The sequence below is a fragment of the Crocodylus porosus genome, unplaced genomic scaffold (assembly GCF_001723895.1).
Source record: "Crocodylus porosus isolate Cpor-Errol unplaced genomic scaffold, CroPor_comp1, whole genome shotgun sequence".
In the NCBI taxonomy this organism is placed as follows: domain Eukaryota; kingdom Metazoa; phylum Chordata; order Crocodylia; family Crocodylidae; genus Crocodylus; species Crocodylus porosus.
In genome coordinates, this window is record NW_017728905.1 from 2,633,732 (window position 1) to 2,648,783 (window position 15,052).

The window sequence follows — 15,052 nt, forward strand, 5'->3', positions numbered from 1 at the left end:
TCATCATACGTTGCTCCCATGTAGTGCACCAGTGATCTCAAGCAGTGATCTCAACATCAGTAGATCTCAAGGCCAGTTTCAGAGGTTAGGTGTCTAGCAAGGTGGTCCAGAATTGCATGGGCTGTGGCTGGTGGTCTCCTGCCTCATCACTAGAGTATTTTCTGCCATGGTGGCATGATGGCAGGTTGTTGGGTCGTGTATTGGACAAGCTTCCCCTCCTGGCTCCCATGCGGTGCTCGCCCTGCAGATACATGAAGAATTTAGTTTTCTCGATATAGCAATGAATCCGATCACTTAAAATACCATCTGAGCCTTGCCTGCCTTTTTTTTTTTCCTCGCTTGGCCCCTACTACTGACAGTGCATTCTCTGTGCAGAGGCCTTGAAGAATTTGCTGTCATGAGCTCAGGGATGTTTCTGGGTTGTTGAACAAGATAAATGGAGTCAGGGTTGATTCTGAGTAGCGCTGGCACCAACCAAAGCCCCTGGGCCAAACTCTGGGATCTGCACGTTGTATCACTGCAGCAAGCTGGATAGGACCTCAGTGCTGGCCCTTTAGAGGCAGTTCTTCAAGCCAGGCTTTGGATCCAAGGTTTTGGTGTGGGCCTTTCTCAAGTTCCAGGAAGAGCCAACCCCATCCTGGGAATGTCAGCACTTGTGTGACCAGACCCATTTCCTCTCTGTGGAGACAATCTGGGATTAAGATGAGACTTGGCACTTCCAAGCCTTCCTCCAGCTGCCAGTCATCTTGCTGCAAGCGCTTTCACCGGCGGCACGGAGGGTAATGGGAGGCTCAGATGCCAAAGCCCATAAAACCACTGTCCCATCCTGCCCTGAGGCCTGATTCAAAGCCCACTGAGATCAGTGGGCAAAGTCAGGACAGTAACACGAGGTTAAGGCTCACAACAAATAGCGAGCTTTAAGCCCATTGCTGAGCCCTGAAACAGCCCTTTTCTGTGCATCATTGCACACATCTGCAAACTCTCCAAGCCAGCCTCCCATGCTAACGGCAGCTGCCTTTCCTAGGGCTGGCCCCGGTCGGAGGAATGTGCGAGCGAGAGAGAAGCTGCAGCATCAATGAGGACATTGGCCTGGCAACGGCCTTCACCATTGCCCATGAGATTGGCCACACGTGAGTTTTGCTCCCTGAAGAGTCCCCTTAGGAATCCCTTAAAGGGAAAAACATGCCTATTTTGGCTATCCTTATTGGTAACAAGCTCTACAATCCTATTTTAAAAAAGAGCATTATGTCATCATAAAGATCCAGAAACCGCCATGCCAGATTGGACCAGTGGTCTGTCCAGTCCAATATTCCCCATCCTTGCCCAACCAGATCATATCAAAGTCCAGCTGGCCCCAGACGCCTGCTCTACCAGATCCCACCACCGATGCCTGTGCTCTGATGTCTTGCTTCCTTGCACATACTGGCCAGAAAATGGATCATGCAGTCCAATGTCCTGTTTCCAGTGCTCAGAGCTTCAGAGTAAGACAAAAAGCCTAATGTATCTGAACAAACTATAGCGCATGGAAGGGAAATTTCTCCTTGGCCTTCATTGTTAATTGTCCTGTGCCCTGAAGCCTGAGGAGCAATAGTACCTTGACATTTTAGCCTTCTTTGGGACAAGAGCTTTTACTGATGGTGTTTGTGCAGCACCTAGCACAACAGTTCCAGTTAAGACCAGTTGCTGCACATGCAGTATGCCTCAACCTAAATATTAAGTAATAATAATTCATACATGTCTTCAACCCAGTAGGTAATCCTGCTCAGCTGTGCACCTCAGTAAAAAAAAAAAAAAGCGGGATCATGTGTATTTAGGTAGGCTAAGCTAAAAACAGCCCAGCCTTGTGCTCTGGGTTTTTAGCTGCCACTTCCATAGATCAGAAAGGGATTTTTGCCCGACACACAACATCGTATGGTTGGCCTGAGCGTCGGGCAGGAAACGGCAGTGAGGTGGGAGGCTGGGGACAACCGGGGGGCAGGTCAGAAGACAAGGAGGTTCCCAGAAGGGGCAGCAACATCTGGATGGTGACACCCTAAAGGCTTCCCCTCACTGAGCCAGAGTTTGTCCACCACTGCCGTACCCCTTGGGGTGCATCGAAGCCTTCGGAGATGGGCCAGACCCAATATCCCGTCACACGCTGGCCTCCCCGGTTGCAGTCCGAGGACACCCAGGAGGGACATCAAGTGCAGCTCATGTCTTTGTTGTTTTTGTGATGTTCTCCAGATTCGGCATGAACCACGATGGGGTCGGCAACACCTGTGGCTCTCGTGGGCAGGAAACAGCCAAGCTCATGGCTGCTCACATCACCATGAAGACCAACCCCTTTGTATGGTCCACGTGCAGCAGGGATTATATTACCAGCTTCCTGGAGTAAGAAACCCCGCTAGTCATGCTCTCCCTTTCCCCTACAGCTGAGATCCTTCTCCAGCCTCCACTAGTGAGTTACAAGGAAGGGAAAGCCCAGGAGATTGCCCCACATGCACACACCCCATGCACAATCTGTTCCCTGGCTCCCAGCCTCCAGATCCTCCCCAGCCACGAACCTGCTCTCCTTCCTCCTCCTCCCTTTTTCCACTGCTTGCATTATCATCTGCTAAAGACACTAACCTCCTGATTTACCCTGCCCCACAGCATGGAGACCTTAGCAACACTTCCAGGAGCTTCACCAAGAAATCAGTGGCTCCTTGGGATGTCTGAAAGGAGTCCAGGGCAGGCAGGAAGCAGGGAGCGGAGTTTATGTAGTGGGGAAAGGTGTGCTGGAGACTGGATTCCTCTCTCTATCCAAGCAGTACAGACAGGCTTCCCCATCCATTGCAGGATCAATTTTAAGGCGCCCCTAAACAACTTGGGAAGAGATGTTCAGAGACGCCACTGAGATTTAGGAGCGGAAGTCCTAGGCCTTTCAGAAGGGCTGTACTCCTACACCACGGAGCTGTTTTTGAAACTTGTCCTGTCATAGACTGGGTCTCCCTCTGTGTCATCTTCAGTCTTTCCATCAAGAAGGGACTGCTCTGGACCAACTGTGAAAGGGCTTTTATTTTTTTGGTGGGATCTGGGTGCTTGGGTCTACTCAAAAGACTAGGTCCAGCTTAAATATAAGCCAAAGAGGAGCAAACAGTGAGTTGGGATCTTCAGGCGCAGGTCCCGTCTTGGAGCAGCCCCAGGGTTGGAGCCCAGTTGGAAAGGAGGTAATTCAGCCCCTCGCCCTGGAATTGTTGAGGAGTGTTACAAATGCAAACCTTATTCACGGATCCCGAGGCCTTGAGCTTTCCCTCCGTTCCAGCGAGCTTGGCCGGGACCTGGGGCTTGCCGTGAAATTCCAGGTCTGGCAGCTCATGTTTGGCTGCAGCAGAAACCTCTCCTTGTGACCCCTGCACCCACAACATAGCAAAGCGCATTCCTCCTGCAGCGCTGGGAGCCTGTTGCAGCAACTTCTGTTGTCCTCATGTAACCCTGCAAGGTCTCAGCTGGGTTGGCAGAGAGCGGTGAATTTACAGTGCGCTCCCTTACCATACGTTCTCTCCGCCCTCGCTTAACTCTGTAAGCTGGAGATGCTCCCCTGTGCCAGTGACCTCACTTGCTGCAAGGCTTTGGGACTCAGGGCTCTGGGAGTGATGGCAGGGGCTTCAATTTAAGGAAAGGGTATGGCTGCAAGGCAGGGGGGTCAAGGAGGAATCGTTCTTGCAAAACTTGGATGATCCAATTAAGACCTGGCAAATAGGAGAGGCCAGGAAGAGTGAGGGGTTTCCATATTCAGCACCTCCAGCTATTGTTCTTCATTACACTTACGTGGCCCTACAGTCACTCCGGACAAAGAGCTTTGCAAGGGCAGCTGCTTCTTTTCCCTCCGGGCACATGAGGAAGAGGGCTAGAAGTTCTCAGTGCCCTAGACCTGCTCCATCCAGCCATGCATTGTCCAAAAATCCCAGTATCCAAAGGGCTTCTTTACTGGTGGAAAGTGCTGGCGATAGGACACAAACCCTTTAGGCCAGGGCTTCAGATCTTGTGGGCATTGGGACCGCTTGTGTCCCTGAAATGAAGCCTGTGCTCCAAGTGCTTTGCTGTATCTGGACCATAATACTTAGATCTCAGAACACTATAATAAGATTGGTCAAACCCCAGAAACAGTCCTGTGTGGTGGACAGTGTAATCTCCATTGTGCAGACAGAGGAAAAGAATCCCAGAAGGGCCTTTGGGAGGGGGCACCTAACTCCCTTAGGCATTTGAAAGTCCCGTCCAGAGTTTCAGATCATTGTTGCCAGACTTGGGTTCCTAAACATACACTCTGTGCATGCACAGCCCTGTGATCGGTGAAGGCTCAGCACTGTAACATGGACTTAATGCCCAAACGTGGAGTTAGGTGCCCAGCTTTAGGTCCCCAGTTAGCGTATATTGCCCAACCTGGATTTGGCCACCGTCATCTGGGATGTCACAGAGAGACAGGTCCCTTTCTCCAAGACACGGCCTTATATTTTGGACCCCAAACTAACCTCCCTGACTCTTTCTCCTACCTTTTCCCTGCTACCTGGGGGCCCATGTGAAGTGAGCTCATCTGTTCAGCCTGTATAATGCATAGAACTGAAACCCCAGAATCACGCGGCTCCAGAGCTAAGCGGGAGCCTGCAATGCAGGTCCAGAGTTTGACCTATCCCTAGTGTCAGTCAGGTAAGGAGAAGGTTGAATCCCTCACTCCCTCTGTCTAGTATCTCTACGCCCCATCGGTGTAGTTTAGCCCCTCACTGAAAACTCAAAGGGAGCCCTTTCCCAAGTCCAGAAAGGCACCGTTCATTTGCTCCCCATTTTATTTCATTTTCATGGCAGTGTTGGCATTTCCCAGCTGCCCGGCCTGGGGCATGGAGGTACTGAGAGACCTCGGGAAAGCATACCCCACTTACACCCCTTGCTCCAAATATAGCAAGGCTTCTCAATGCTTAGCTCCGGGTTGCTAGCAGTTCAGCTGACACTCGCTCCCAGCCCCTGGTCACAACCCTCCTGTTCATCTACAAGAGTTTCCCATTAGTGATTCTTTGTCTTTTCTCCCCTCCAGCTCAGGGATGGGATTATGCCTGAACAATGCTCCTCCCAAGCAAGACTTCATCTACCCAACCGTGGCTCCAGGGCAGGCCTATGATGCGGATGAGCAGTGCAGTTTCCAGTACGGAGTTAAATCTCGCCAGTGTAAATACGGGGTAGAGAGCCTTCCTGCTTTACTATTGGTTCCAAGGGAGTGGAGGGCAGGGCTGTGCAGGGCGAAGGGCTTGGGCCACTGGTGCATTTCTTTTGCCACCCACGATGCTTTGCTGTCTCGCTTAAAATGGAAGGCACTCGCACCGCCGCCGTGAGCTTTGCCTCGTTGCTCGGGGGCCAGGCCAGATCTGCAGATCCGCTCGGCTCCGTTTCCATCGGCTCTGCCTGATGGGAGGCGTTCGATTAATTCCCGTAACATCCCGGCTCCCTGGGGATCAGAGGGCTGTAGAGGGAAACCAGGCTGCCAGCTATTCATCCGATACCCTCTTCAGTTGATGGGTGGAGGCAGGGAGGCATTATAGAAATCGTGGCCTATACAAATTCCTGGCCCATGCATAATCCTAAGGAAAACCTCTCCAGTGGGCATGCTACCTTGGTGAGGCCATCTCCGAATATCTGCCTGGCTCAGATGAGACTGTCCCAAGGGACGTGCTCTTGAGCCCCTTCTTCCCACATGGGGAGTAAAATGTAGGGCCTGAAGCCAAATCAGGAGCTCTGCTCACCACTGGTGGGTCTGTGGAGCAGCAAAGCCAGGTTAGAAAAGGCAACCCACCAGAAGGATGGGCCCCAGACATGGATTTCCAGTGCAAAGCCAAAGTCTACTAAAGCCAACGGAGTTGCTCTCAGTTTACAGGGCCAGCCTGACCCTTCACCCGGAGAGCCCCATAGGTGCGGTTCCCCTGCAGCAATTACCATCCCGAGCATGATTTGCTACTAATGGCTTCTGAGTCCACTGGCAACTCCCACAAGTTCATTCTGCTTAAAAGTCAAAGCGGGGTTGTTTTCCCTGGCAGCGCTTCCAGCTGGCCCTGGAGCTCAGACACCCTGCGGGATTCTCTCTGCTTCCGACGGCATCAGCAACAGAAGAGAGCCTGAAACCTGAATTTTATTGGTCACTTTATCAAATGCCTGTGGCAGAACCGTTTCCGGCTCATGCTCTTAAAACTATGTTGGATCTGTCAGTTTGGTAGGGCTGCAAGAGAATATCATCCGTTATCTGGGACCCATCGGGAGGTAGCCTTGGCCTCTTGAACCTGGCAGAGAAAGGCAGAGCAAGAACCAACACCTGGAAGCTGAAGCCAGGCGCATTCGAGTGAGAAAAGGCACGCTAGTGAGAGCATTTAACCATTAAAACAAACTACTTGGACAGTAGGAGCCCAGATGCTGTAGTGTATAACATAAAAAGTTGCATGGAAAGATCATCTTTGTGGTATGCCCTCAGTGACTCCTGTGAAATCCCATGCCCCTCTATGAGCTGCTGCACAGGGGGAGCTGGTTAGCTTAGCAAGCAATTTGGTCCGTGCTGAGCATGAAGGTATAGACTCTATTCCCACTCCCGTTCCAGTGTTAGCTCGACACGGCTAATAGGAAGGAAGGAGGGAAGACACCCATTTCAACAGGCAAAGAGGACGCCCTTCTGCCAGTCTAAGCCCCAGTCATGTGGATTTGCCAAGGGAGGTTGGTGCTCGCATCCCACTGAGAAGCAGCCAGAGTCCAGTGCCCTGCTCCTTCCCACCGGCCGGAGAACGCCAGCGGGGAGCGGGGTTCCTGAATCACGCTGCGGACTCCTTTTCTTAATCACAGCGTCCTCTCCCTGCACCTCATTATGGTAACTACAGTAATAATGCACACACCTTAGCTCCCTTTTGACACTAGCCCAGAGGATTCCCAGTCACTGAGTCAAGAGAGTTTCACGCAAGGTGCGGTGGCTATTTAGGACCAGGCTTCAGAGGGACCAAAGAATCCCACCCTGAAAAGCTAAAGCAAGTCAGAAAGGGATGCTGAACAGCCTGCTACCTGATGGAGGGTAGGTGGCCTGCAAGGCCCACTGCTTCGGGCTCCAAGGGCAGGCTAGAGCCAGAGGACAGAAAGCTGCTGCCTTGTTGCACAGCAGCAGTGCTGGGCCAGTGGCGGAGTGTGCAATGCTGATGATTTGCCGTGTTACCTGGCTGACCTTAGGATCGTGGCCAGCCTGCCTAAGCACGTGATATGCATAGCAGGAGGCCGTAATCCTCCAGGCCGTGTGTCTCTGGAGAAGCCCTAACTGTAGTGTCATGATACTAGATCCTACTGCCTGCGTCCCCTGTAAGCGTGCGCTGCTTTTGATTCTTCCTACTGCTCCTCAGCGCCTGGTCATCTCGGTAACTGCAAGAACTGCCCGAGCTGCTGTCCCTCACTGTGCAGCAGGACAATGCAGAAGGATCCTGCTTTGATAAGTCTGTGATGTAGAGATGAGAGCAAAGACCCAGCTTGGGGAAGGGAACCTTTTCTGTCTTACAAGCCATGCTCTATAGCTCTGCACATTGGATGTCTCTGACATACCCCAGCTGAGTTCACAGAGGGCTGCAGCCCTTCAGAGCCTGTTCTCCCATCTCAACATTTCTTCCATAGAAAAAAACCCCTATCTTTCTATTTTTAATACCCAGTTTAATTCCCAGGGAGTCATTTTCTGAGTAAGAGTTCAGGATTCAAACAGGCTTGCTCTAATAACAAAAGGATCATGATGATGATCTGGCAGCCGGCTCGGCCGTGGATGCTAGACACTGCCTTGCAGTTTGCAGGTGATGAAATCTGGACTTTGGATGATTTAGGGGGCAAGCAGGCTCCAAGGCTCTGCATGTTCTGATTTAGCATCTGCAATGGATTTGCAGCATCTCTGTGATGAGGCTGGCTCTTGGGTGCGTTTTAAATTGCCTGGGAGAAGAAAAGGCACAGCTGAGGGAAATTGTAGTTGCCTGGAGCTCATTAGAGGTCAGGGTGAAATTGCGCTGAAGGACCTGGAACTCAGATAGAGCCTCTTGGAAGGAGGAGAGGAATGTCAGGGCCCTTTCTGGCCAAACAGCACTCCATACAGCACTTGGTGAGAGATGAAGAAGCAAGACATCTTCCCTCTTCCCCAGTCTTGGAGCTGGCTAGTGGATGGCAAGTGCAGCAGCTAGCGTAATTTTGAGCATCCTAAAAGCAGCTCTAAATGCAATCACCAACAATGTGTCCTTTAGGACTATGTTGCTGGCTGGTGATTGCTGTAGTGCAAGGATTCTTCGCTGGGTCTCTTCCATCCCAATGCATCCCCTAAATGCGTGGGTGAGGCCAGAGAGAGAGGGCATAAAGCTGCTGCCTGCGCTAGCTTTTGCCCTCCAGCATGCTGCTGCCTCTGGGGGTAACCAGTTGCCCAACTTGATCTGAGTGACAGAAAGGAGCTGTGATCAGATCTCTGTATTTATCATTACTAACTACAACCCAAAGAAGGAGACAGTCCCCTGACTATAAGGGTAAGATTGGGTTACTCTTGGACTTCTTCAGATCTCCTGGGATATGTGTTCTCTGGTAAAAATGGAAATCTGGGGTGCGGGGAGCCAGTTTTGATGCACTCATGTCATTTCGGTACTTTGAAAGCAGGGGTAAATTTTGGGAAACTCTTCCCTTGGCCCACCTCCTCATCTGAATGCCTGATCAATGCAGAATCAGTCCTGCTCTTGGGCTGGATGCCAAGAGGTGCTGAGCTCTTATTGATAAGTAGGCTGCGAGAGCGAAGCATCTCTCAGGACATGGGCCCATCTTTGTGTTGCTTCCCTGCCTAAAATGCGCCAGGTCCTAGACCGGGGTGGGCAAAATGTGGCCCGCAGGCAGGGTGCAGCCCACCTGGCCTTTCTGTCTGGCCCACAGGGCCCCTAAAAATGTCGGAAATGAATATTTAGCTGCCCCTGGCTGCCTGTCATGCGGCCCTTGATGGCTTGCCAAAACTCAGTAAGTGGCCCTCCACCCAAAATAATTGCCTGCCCCTGTCCTAGACCGTCCCAAGCCAGCTACACCTTCTCGTGATCACCAGAGCACCGCTTCACCGCCCCAGCTGCCGCAGCCGCAAGTGATTCCTAATCTTGGCTCTATCTGTTTCTTTTTTTTTTCCTCCCTACCCCCTGCCAACATCTCTCTTTACAGGAAGTCTGCAGTGAGCTGTGGTGTCTGAGCAAAAGCAACCGCTGCATTACCAACAGCATACCTGCAGCCGAGGGGACCATTTGCCAAACCAATACCATTGAAAAGGGGGTAAGGAAGCCGAGGGCACCAGAGTGAGTTGGCAGTGAATGGTCCTCCCAGTGACGAGCATGTTGACTGCTTGCATGAGTGCGGGGCTGATTCAAGATCGTGGTTCGCCCACCCCTGGCTCTGGCATCCGGTGCTCAGGCGTAGTCCTTGGAGAGGAAGGCTGGAAGTTGGAACTTCCCAAAGAGCCTCCATGCCCAGCTCTCACTGTGTTTCAGTTCATCTCTGACTTCTTCGGTGATCCCAGCGTGAAGTCCTGGAGAACTCACCGCAAAGTCTGGTCAGGCCTAGCGCAGGCCAGAAGTGGGGTGGAAGGCAGAAGGAGGGGTATTGTGATGGTGGCTCGAGCACTAGGCTGAAACATGCTTCAATTCCAAGCTCTGAAAGTCATTTTCCCTTTCTGTGCCTCAGTTTCCCCATCTGTAAAACTGGGGCAATTATTTGCTGAAGCACTTTGAGAGCCGCTCATGAACAGTGCTCTGTAAGCGCTAGGTATTAGTAGTAGGCCTCATTTTTCATGTGCAGCTGAATGTGGCCTTTTTTCCAAGACTATTCATTTTGAAAGTGAATTTTGATTTAATGCTGCTCACACCCCTTCTGTGTTTGCTCAGAATTTCCTGTGCCAACATTCAAGTAAGGAGATTTTTTTTTTTTAAGCTTGAATATTTGCTGAAAGCAAATGTCAGCCTGTGAAATGGGCTGTCACCATCCGTTCCAGACATAGTCAGCTGCATGCCATCCAGTGAAGGGCAGGAACAGACACCACAGGACTACCTGGCCCAGCAGGGATTTCCTGGTTTAAATGTTAAGGGCCTGATTCCCAGTTTGCCAGCTTTCTGTGCAGCCATTTACACCAGTGCATATCAAGCGTGAAGCACAGCTACTTCCAAGTGCTAATGACCTGCTCTGCCTTGGCTAGCTGCAAGTGGTGTCTAGGGCAACAGAGAATGAGGTCTGGAGCATTCCTAGTGTAACAGAGGTGTGTTTTTCCTAGCAGGCGAAAGCCATTGCAAAAGGAGTCAAGAATGAACTTCAAACTCTTAAACAGCTCATGAGTCTCACATGCAGGAAAAGAGGCAGAGTCTGAAAATGCATCATTCTGTCTTTTCCCTGTTGGCCATCTTTCCATCTAACAAAGCAACCCACTTCGAAAGAGAAGCAATATGTCTAGTTATTGCAGCACTTGGTCTCCTAGGGTCCAGTCCCACCTCTGACACTGGCTCCCTGTGTAACCCTAAGCATGTGACTTCACCTCTCTATACTGCAGGTTCCCCTCCCTTATTGTGGGGACTATGGGCACTTGTACACATCACATTTTTTGCCCTTTCCAGCACTGCAACAGCATGACTGTTTGCACAAACAGGTTTTCCGGATGAGATGAGGCTCAACCCATTAGTGGTTATGAAGCGATTTGAGAGCCTCATGTGAGATGCTACTGGCCAGTATTAATTATTTGAATCCCCATTAGTCAGAGCTCCTGGTTAGCAAGACCTTGGCTATTTCCCCCCATTGGTTTTCCTGTTGGGCAAGCCCCCAGACTGGAACAGTTTGTAGAGCTGCTGCTTCAGGTCAATGCTGGCAGTTCCCCCGTTGGCTGGTGGGAGAGAAAAGGATCGAGTGATTTGAGCAAAGAAGAGAGGAACTGCTATACTATAGGGGGCACATAAAGACTTCTCTCCTGTGATCTACCAGCCCTCCAGGCTAAGGCATCTATAAGATATCTAGGCAGCCCAAGTCTGACTCTGTTATGGTGCCTCCAGGGTGGGGCTCTCCTTATTTATACGAAAACAGTGATTTTGTCTTTAGGGATCTTTCTGAGCACTCCCCAGGGGTGTTTCTTACCCATCTTGTGATGAGCAGAGCGGGCCTGAACTCTCAGGGCTCTGCACCTGGTGCCACTGCTGCAACAGAGCAGCAGCATTTCACACACAGGGCACATAAACCTATACCGACCCAATGTACCAGGCTGGTGGCAAGAGTGAGGGTGGTCATTCAGCCAGTCAGATGGACCCCCCAGGGAAGCAATCACATTTCTTTAGCCATCCACAGAAATCCATGTCCACATGTGGATTGACATTAAGATTTCTCAAAAGCAACTGTGACTCCAGACACACCTCCCCTTCCATCCAGTGAAATCAGGGTCTGGGTATGGTGCAGCTTAAGCCCATTTCTGAGAACCAAAATGTTTTCCAAATGAGTCGGCTATCACCCCTGTTACTCAGAGGAGCACCAAAGGGATTGGGTGCTCTTGGGATGCCCATTTGAACAGTCTCAACCTGCAGAACTGGGCTGGGAGCCCAAAGACCCAGTTTTCTAAGGAAAGCAGGTTGTTAATGCTTGAAGGGCGTTCTTGGCTCACCCCATCCCAGGATCAATGTCTGTCTGCCTCAAATCTTCTTTCCTTCCCTTGCTGCTCCCCAGCAGAACATATGGATAATAATGGTGTGAAGCCCCCATAGCAGTGGTCGTTGGGAACAGATAAATGATCACGGTCTCCCCTCCACTTGGGAGATGCTTGGAAACTGTATTTCTAAGGGTCATGCCTGGTCAATAGGCAGCAGTACATAACCAGTCTAGCCCCAGTCCTTAAGGAGTCACCCAAACTATCATTCTTTCTCCTGCCTCTTCTACCTTTTGTTCACCGAGAAGTGGCTATGGGATCCACCCCCCCGCCTTTTCAACAGGTCCCCAAGATCCCAGAGTCAGACCTACCCCTGAGTGACTTGAAAACCCCACATCCTTGGATGGCCTCCATGCGTGATCTGCCCCTGCACCTTCTCAACCAGGATGAGACCCAGCACTTCACCTGACTTTCTTCATGTCCACGAACGGTCCTAACCCCCTCGCACTGCCACAGCCTGACTCAGCTGCCCTGGCCCAGGGGTGGGGACCTCTCTGGGAGGAGGTTGCATGTTCTTGGTCTTTAAGGCTCTTTGTTTCCCCAGTGGTGCTACAAGAGGGAGTGTGTGCCCTTTGGCACACGGCCGGAGGGCGTGGACGGCGCCTGGGGGACCTGGTCATCCTGGGGGGAGTGCAGCAGGACATGTGGGGGAGGAGTGTCATTCTCCCTCCGCCAGTGTGACAGCCCAAGGTAGGTGAACTGTTCATGCATGCTTCTTGCCTTGTAGGCACCCTGTCTCATTCCTCACCCTGTCATTACTGGCTGGGTTACTGGTCCAAGTGGCAGGGAATGAAGCAGCAATGTCCCCAAGCAGCAAAGGGCAGCACTGTATTTGCCAGCCTGATCTGGAGAGCCAGGCTCCAGCCCTCTGTCTGGAGAGATGAGTTTCCTGGAAGTCAGCTCCTGAACACATCGCAGCCCCTGCAGATCACCAGGAGCTAGAATCAGTCTGTGCTCGGCAGAGATCTTGGCTTCTAAGGAGATCATCACAGGCAGAGCGCCTGGGCTGAATCGCAGGACACAAGTGGGTGTGCTGAGGGTAGAGCGAAAGCACAGTCACTGCTGCACTTGTGCTATATTGTAGACATGCCCAGCTCCAAGTTCCTTCGCTCAAGGTGGGCTTGCAAAACTCATTGCAAAACCCACCTAAGTAGTTGCAATTCATTGCAAAACCCGTCTAAGTAAAAAAAAAAAAAATCTAAGTAGTTGCAATTCATTGCAAAACCCATCTAAGTAAAAAAAAGAAACCCACCTAAGTACAGTCTCTGTGTTGCCCTGGCTCCGTGGCTGGCACTCCCGGAGCTGCCTAGTTTAAACCTAGTAGGGGCACGTCTCCCCTGTGCTGCAGCACTACTGCAGCCGCAATGTAGATGTACCATCAGGTTCACGGGACAACGCATTGGCTCCGATTACTTATCTGAAGTACACTAGGTTTCCCATAAGATTGCACTTCTGAGATAAGCCCTACAACAGGAGTTTCTCTCCTACCTGGGACAGTGCTGCAGCAAAGGCTGCAAGCTATGGAAAAAACAATAGCACTGCCACATGGCAGGTCGGTGGAAGGGGTGCAAGTAGCAGCTTATGGTAGTAAGTATTCACAGCATGGCCCACCGCACTGAGCCGCCCTCTTTTTCCCTATTTAAAGGCCAACCATTGGAGGGAAATATTGCCTAGGCGAACGGAAGCGCTACCGGTCGTGCAACACCGATGTAAGTGGACTTGGGGCTCTGAGGGAGACCGTGGGCAGTGGGCATGGCCTTGCAGTGCACTAGGGCTGCTGCCCAGGCTTAGGCAGGTGCGGGCACAAGGCAGCATGTCACAAAGCAGGCAGGTGACAATTCCTCTTGCAAGAGGATTGTGCGCAGGGTTGGGATTCGCGGGAAGGTATCGACGGGCTGGAGGCAGAACGGAGAGAAGCCACGAAGCAGTCGGAGAGACTGCGTTCAGAGGGGCTTAAGCAGCTCCATGCTCCTGCCCTGGGTAGTTAAAGGAGGGTGGCGTGTGGGAGCTGCTGACCCGTGCCAGAAAGGAGAGGGACTATGTAGCACAGCCCAGAAAGATATTAACAAGGGAAGAAGAGAAGGAAATAGTGCTTAGACTAAAGCTAAGTTGAACACAGCTCTGCGAGGTGTCCTGTGGGTGCTGGGGTCTTTGCCATTAATCTCCCTGGCCGTTGCACCCCGCAGGACTGCCCTCCTGGCTCCCAGGACTTCCGCGAGCTGCAGTGCTCCGAGTTCGATAACGTTCCCTTCCGAGGAAAATACTACACGTGGAAGACGTACCGGGGAGGTGAGTGGCGCAGGCCACGGGGCTCTTTCCTGCATCCTGCTGCGTCTTGCCCTCAAGCTCTGGCAGCCAAAGCTGGGGTGAAGTCTTATCAGGGAGCCATTTCCCCCTTCTCTCCCCCCACTCTCTGCAACGATTTGCAATTCGCCCAAGGGGTGAAACGTCTCTGTTCCTACCAGTGCTCCTCAGTTTCCCGCACACGACTTCACTATTTGTTTCCCACCTGCATTAGTCCATCTCGCACAAGCCAATCCTACCTGTGCAGCGTTCAGTGCAGCCCCATGCCTTTGGCATCCTATTTTTTAAATGCTGCCTCCGTGGATGCGTTGAGTGACTCTTGCACAACACCGAATGAAGCGCTGCCCATCGCAGACCAGCTGCCAGCAATGTGACGCCACCCTTATCCGTGGAAGCGGGCCCTTTAATTCCTTGCTAGGCAGGAAAACATATGTACCCAGCAGGATCTGAGCTGTCTAGATTATTTCTTGGGGTCCGATTGTTTCTTTAAACATTGAGGCCTATAAATACAAGACCTAGAGACATCGCATTGGGAATTACTAGAGCAGTGCAAACTTCTAGTCCATTCAGTCCCATATCCTGTGCTTGGCAATAGCCAACACCTGGCAGGGTAGGAAAGGAGGTGAGAAGCTCCCATAATGCACCTAGCCACATGGTGTTGCACACCTTTTTGCATAGTTCAGGTCCTACATGCAGCCACCTGGGAAGGGACCTAAGATGCCTGAGTAGTGGCGGTGCCCCTCTCTTCCCTTAGAGCCATTCGAATGTGTCCTGCAGACACGTGGCTAGAAGAAAGTGGTGGGAAGAGGGCTGTGTGGCAGCAATCTTTTAATAATGAGAAAGAACAGTGTGTCTCCTTCATGTAGTTAATGAACTTGACGGGGGGAAATCCTTTGCAGCTGTGTAAATAAGCCTTCCTCCCAGCACGGACCCAGCATCAGGAACAGATGTGCTGAGGCTGCAGGGGATAGATCAATAAAAATGTAATAAAATTGCAAAGCAGTAAGTCAGGCAGACAAAGACCCCGACGGATGCTGGGTTGGGGGGTGGAACTGA

The 15,052-nt window shown here is 51.6% G+C and overlaps 1 protein-coding gene across 3 annotated transcripts in view; it reads left to right on the forward strand.

The window, feature by feature from the left end:
* Nucleotides 1–15,052, forward strand: part of ADAMTS10 (ADAM metallopeptidase with thrombospondin type 1 motif 10) — a 69,699-nt gene that overhangs the window by 28,295 nt on the left and 26,352 nt on the right. For all 3 annotated transcript variants that reach the window (XM_019557072.1, XM_019557074.1, XM_019557073.1), the window contains exons 8-14: nt 1,025–1,130; nt 2,224–2,370; nt 5,048–5,189; nt 9,187–9,294; nt 12,237–12,382; nt 13,338–13,401; nt 13,879–13,981. In XM_019557072.1, the coding sequence (XP_019412617.1) occupies nt 1,025–1,130; nt 2,224–2,370; nt 5,048–5,189; nt 9,187–9,294; nt 12,237–12,382; nt 13,338–13,401; nt 13,879–13,981 (816 nt within the window). The remainder of the gene's footprint in view (nt 1–1,024; nt 1,131–2,223; nt 2,371–5,047; nt 5,190–9,186; nt 9,295–12,236; nt 12,383–13,337; nt 13,402–13,878; nt 13,982–15,052) is intronic.